This window comes from Hoplias malabaricus, chromosome 5 (assembly GCF_029633855.1).
Source record: "Hoplias malabaricus isolate fHopMal1 chromosome 5, fHopMal1.hap1, whole genome shotgun sequence".
NCBI lineage: Eukaryota > Metazoa > Chordata > Actinopteri > Characiformes > Erythrinidae > Hoplias > Hoplias malabaricus.
In genome coordinates, this window is record NC_089804.1 from 39,365,847 (window position 1) to 39,371,846 (window position 6,000).

The following is a 6,000-nucleotide window of genomic DNA, read 5'->3' on the forward strand; positions in this document are numbered from 1 at the left end:
AAATCTGTGAGGAGTGTGGTGTGTTCTCCCTGTTTCTGCGTGGGTTTCCTACGGGTGACTGTCTGTGAGGAGTGTGGTGTGTTCCCCGTGTCTGTGTGGGTTTCCTCTGGGTGCTCCAGTTTCTTCCCACAGTCCAAAAACACACCTTGGTAGGTGGATTGGCGACTCAAAAGTGTCCGTAGGTGTGAGTGTGTGTGTGTTGCCCTGTGAAGGACTGGCGCCCCCTCCAGGGTGTATTCCCGCCTTGTGCCCAATGATTCCAGGTAGGCTCTGGACCCACAATGACCCTGAACTGGATCAGCGCTTACAGATAATGAATGAATGAATGAATGGTTGTCCTGGTGAAGAGAGTGTATTTAGTATTGGTCTATCAGGGAAATGACATCACAAGTCTAAAAATGTAACAGAGGGAGGCAGCTGTAGTGTTAAGAATCTTGCCCAGGGACTCTTATTGGTGTATCTTTGTGTGGGGAACTGAACCCTGGTCTGCTGTGTTAAACTCAGTGGTATTACCCATTAGACTACACCAACCACTTGATGTTTGTATTTACTTCATTAATGCTGTGCCCTGGAAACAGCAATTAAACAGGCAATGTATCGTGCCCTGAGTTACATTAAAACTATTTGTATTTATATTAATAGTGGAAATTAAGCTGGTCTGGAAACGTATTAAATTAAATAAAGTGGCCACTCTGGGCACTGGGCACTGGGAAATGTCGACTCGTTGATTTGTTCAGTGAGTTTGTGTTAACACTTTGAATATGCTTTTTTTTATGATGTCATTACATTGCATCCATACTTTTCACCAACTTGCTTTCAGGTTTTCAGATAAATCTATATATTTTGAGCTAAATCTATAAGACGGTTGATGCATTTTCCACTTCAAAACCCATCCAGTGATGTCTGAGCCGAGATGTTGGAAGAACACCAGCGGCTTCTTAGACTGATTTGCAAATTTACTTCACTTTTGTCTATTTCCTTTTTTCAATAAAAAGTTGACATCTGCACATAGAGTGAAAAATCCCCACTTAACTCAATGGCTGATCTGACTGGAACATAAATGAATGAAGATAAACAAATGATGCAAAGGCTTACTGCAGGCTAAAATCAGCATGCCATTCAGAACCCTGCCTCTTCTGGCTATCCCTGATTCTGTGAAAAGACTGTTGATCATTGAAATGACAGTCGCAAGTAATAGTCGTCTGGGCACAGAAACGAGCGACGAGCCGTTCAGATCACGATATGATGGACTGAAAGAATTGAAAAAATAATAATTCTAATCACATTTTAAAGACGTATTCAAGGTTTTAACAAGCTGTTAAACTGTTATTAAGTAAGTGAGTGTGTGTTTTTCTTTCTTCAAATTGTCACTTTCAAAGCCTTCACAGTTTATCTTATGAGACTTTAAGTTGGTTTCATCTTATGTAACATTTCCACACTAATAATGTACTTTGGGCTTTGTGTTTAGCAGAAATACTGCTTTCAGGACTCGTCTCCTGCCTGTTTTTTTCCACTACAGCTTTGCTTTACTAAGCTCAGAGACTGCATTTGACTTGACAACAGCTGGCCACTTTGGCAACTAGCAAATATATATATATATATATATATATATATATATATATATATATATATATATATATATATATATATTCCTAATGTCTTCTGTTTATTGTTTACTCTTTCCAAATCATATCCAGTGTAGATTTGGAAATACACTGTATTGGCTTCATGCACCTTTACCAGACATTTGTCACTGGACATGGTCATTCTGGGGCTCATACCCAGCTGCTAGAAGGTGTCTCTCTTGGAGATGACAACAGTTGTGTTAATTGTGTACACCTTAAAACAGCTACACAAATTCGTAGAAGTGCAATGAGCATTTGATTTAAAGTATCCATCCTGTTTGTGTGTGTGTGTGTGTGTGTGTGTGTGTGTGTGTGTGTGTCACATATATACACACCTGTTTGTCAGCAAGCTGGACCCAACAACATAAATCATTACATTTAAAGTGAATACATGTTTCTGGCTCAGGGTAATTATAGGGTTAAGCATTTACTAGTTATGGTCAAGGTATGTATCTTAAAAATGTATGAAAGTAGGTGTATTGTCCCCACAATGCATGAAAACAAAAATGTGTGTGTGTGTGGGGACAGAGACGTAAATGAGGGCTCAGTCTGTGTGTGCTGTGTGTCTCAGGAGCAGAGACAGACAGAAAGATGTGGAGGGCAGGGTCACATTGTTATTTGTTTCCCTGGTCGAGTCAGAACAGACTGACACGCATACTCATTATCCCTGACAAGGCAACAAGAGTAATCTCCCTCTCTCACCCTCTCCCTCATCTGCACACTGTCACCAAACTTCCATCTAATTGACTAACTGTGTAAAAACCTGCTTTGCCAAAGCGATTCTCTGCTGCTTTTCTTGCCTTTCGTGCAGCATTATTCAAAGAGGAAAACACAGATGTAAACATAAAAAGTTCTGAAATAAAGAATGCAGCAGGGCTCATAAGAAGAAAAAACACTCAGCAAAGTCTCGCTTTCTTTTTCTGTGTTGTGTGTAGCTCTGCATTCTCTAGCCTTTATTGCAACGATTCTGCTTCACAAGCAACAAAATGAGTTTGCCTTTTGTTCAGCACGATGACTGTCAAGCGAAAAAAAAGATTGCGCAGAGTAGATGCTAAGAACTTTCCAGAACAAACTCTGGTCACGATATGACCGATTGTTACAGCAGCTGCAAGTAACCTACACCTGAACGAGTCGGGCGTCTAGATTTTTGACAATGCAGGACTCCAAAATGGCTGCTGAACTGATTTAACGTCACTGTAGTCATAATCTCCACTGGTGTCTGGTGATGGCATGTTATGATTTATTTCTGTACTATTATTTGTAGTAAGTACTTTGTAATTTATGCTGAAGCAAAGAATCGGCGAGAAGTTTTATTTTGGTATTAATATATATTTGTTTTAATAAAACTCATCTTCATAATTGTCATATTCTCAGGCGCCTGCTCCTCGTGTTGGGTCTAGACTGTTTGAAGCTATTCTTCTCACTTCTCTGGAGGTTGTCACGGTAACACTTACATGGTAAGAGGCTCGGTCTTCTCTGTCTAGGGGCTTTGTGACGGACATCTTCCCAGTGACGGGGTCGATGATATAGACATCGCTGGGGGGCTGGTCAGCTCCGGCTCCTGTTATGCTGTACCGGATCTCTATCTCCTTATCCTGGTCTGAGCGGATCTGTGGGGAAAGCACAGTGAGGTGCAATGTGAGCAAACTAATTTTCCTCAGAATGTGACTGGAATGGACAAGAAATATGTGATGAGTATGAGATGGTAATAAGTTATACACACACACAGGGGTTGGAAATGAAAGTGAAACACCTGGTTTTAGACCACAGTAATGTATTAGTGTGGTGTAGGGCCTCCTTTTGCGGCCGATACAGCGTCAGTTGTCTTGGGAATGACATATACAAGTCCTGCACAGTGGTCAGAGGGATTTGAAGCCATTCTTCTTGCAGGATAGTGGCCAGGTCTCTACGTGATGCTGGTGGAGGAAAACGTTTCCTGACTCGCTCCTCCAAAACACCCAAAGTGGCTCAATAATATTTAGATCTGGTGACTGTGCAGGCCATGGGAGATGTTCAACTTCACTTTCATGTTCATCAAACCAGTCTTTCACCAGTCTTGTTGTGTGTATTGGTGCATTGTCGTCCTGATACACGGCACCGCCTTCAGGACACAATGTTTGAACCATTGGATGCACATGGTCTTACTGGTGCAATGTGGAGTTAATGAAGATTGGCCACCAGACTGCTCCAATTTAGCCCTGAAACCTCCCACACTACAATGACAGGTGTTTCACTTTCATTGTCCAACCCCTGTATGAATATGAGAAGTGTCCACTTGCACTTTTCTTGCCTCATTGATCTCCTCACTGCATAGGCATTTCTCTGTCATTATGGAAATTACACAAACACTGCAGTGCAGCCCCACCCCCTGTCTACAGCAATGGCCCCTCCCACTTTAGGGCAATTTTCCCCACCAAAAAAAAAACAGACCAGTACGATTGTTTCTGTTCGCAACTGTGCCAGAAATTACTACATGTAAGTCATGTCTATACTTAAAGGAACACTAGGTAAGAATAGGTCGTTTTCTCCTGGGCTCCCCCTAGAGTTTCAAATAGTGCTTAACCTTTACAGCACAATACTGAAATCAAGGGGGAAGTGAGGGACGGTGGTGGTTTCCTACCCTCTTCCTAAATTACACAGTACAGTTTCTGCAGTGCTGAGCCTGACGGAGGCAATAGCAGAAGCTCTATAAGGCTGTAATGTTAAGGTAAAAATACTATCTAGTGTTCTTTTAAATGATGATATAGGATTTATATAAATGCTCTACAAATGCTTTACCAGCAGCAAAAGAGCTGACTCTTTATTAACATCCTTCATTTCAGAGGAAGTGTTTGCCCATATTGCGTACGCCCATTATAATAAAGAATACGTTTGAGTTCCACTGACAGACGGCCATTATCCTTTGCAGTTCTCTCCATATTCATGTGAAACAATGTATATTAACATCTCCCTTATTTCCACCTGAAGGTGATAGGGATGGTGAAAAGATGAACACCTTCAGAAGAAGAGAACTACAGATGAATAACTTCACCCTGAATGTTGCTCTAGTTGTAAGGGAAGTGCTATTTGAAATGTTAAATTGTATTTTTTTATGTTACTTTGCGCAGCTGTACAAAGCAGCCCGTTTGGCGACGGCGCCCTGTGTGATGATGGCTGCTGAAGGCTGAGTGCAGTGTGTATCGGTGGAGATGATATGCTTAAGCGCATCTCTAAAAATCACTCAATCTGCTCTTTCAAACGCTTCAGCGAATGTTTCCAGGTCTGTGGATCTGCCAATGTTTCTGTCGGGGGGTGGGGGAGAGATTTAAAAAAGTCGAGGGGATTTAGCGTAAAGAAAATAACATGCAACCCTCTCTGGGTTAAACCGCACTCTCCAGTGAGACACCTCTAAAAAAAAAACCCCAACCTTTCCCCTTCCATCCTCTGCAGATTTTTGTGGGCTGTAGCTCTGGAAATCATGCGTGAAAATGAAATTATGGCATCTGTCGAGCAGGCAACAACCTTTTTTGCATAAACCATTCTGCTTAATTTCACTGAGATACCCCACCTTCCTCAACGGATAAACCGCTCCATCCCATTAAAGCAGCCGTTCCTTACCTTACTCTCCTTATTTTTATTTTTATTTTCTGGAATATACAGTGTGGGTTTGTGCATGAAAACAGTCATAATACATTTTTGCATGAACCTTTCTTCTCCCTTTATCACTTAAAGTGCTTTTAAGATGAAGAAAAATGATATCTGCCCTTCATAATACCAATTTTAAACCAGTAAAAGGTTGGGATCAAACTGTGACATCACAAAATAAGTTGATAAGAAGCTGCTCATTTTTATTGTACATACAACCACACTGACATTTAAAACTTAATGTAGAGCTGGGTATTGTTACATCCTGTGTTATTTTGGAGTGTTTGTCTTTCTTTCTCTTTGTTGGAGATTTTAGGTGAATGCTCTTGGGGCTGATTTGCTGCCTGTTGCTCCACCCACATGCTTCACTTCTGATTGGCTGGCTCTGATGGCGGGAGATTTAAAAAGGACCATTGTCTTGGAGTTGGGGAGCTGCTCCTTTTCTTCTGTCCAAGCCAATCCTTTGCTTCAGCGGGCTGCCCAACAGTGTCAGACCAAAGTTCTTTTGATGTTGTATTCTGTGGTTGTTGTATTTTAAACAGGATTTGTAAGGGAGACCTGCCATTTTGTTTATGCTTTTGGGCCCTGTTTTTGGTGAGAGTAGACAGGGCAGCTATTTATATTTTCTTTTCTGTAAGTTTAGTTAGTGGAATTGGTTTATTTTTTTTTAGTCATTGTTTGTTATTTTGGCCTGTGGTCCCCCTGAAGCTTTATCCTGTTTTCTAAGAAGCTTTTAAAGCTGTCATGAGGC

General features: G+C 41.3%; 1 protein-coding gene across 1 annotated transcript in view; it reads right to left on the minus strand.

The window, feature by feature from the left end:
* Positions 1-5,663, minus strand: part of cdh4 (cadherin 4, type 1, R-cadherin (retinal)) — a 61,356-nt gene extending 55,693 nt beyond the window's left edge. Inside the window, exons 1-2 of the mRNA XM_066672348.1 lie at positions 5,610-5,663; positions 3,080-3,235 (exon numbers count right to left, since the gene is read on the minus strand). Of these exons, the coding sequence (XP_066528445.1) occupies positions 3,080-3,235; positions 5,610-5,663 (210 nt within the window). The remainder of the gene's footprint in view (positions 1-3,079; positions 3,236-5,609) is intronic.
* Positions 5,664-6,000: the final 337 nt, after the last annotated feature.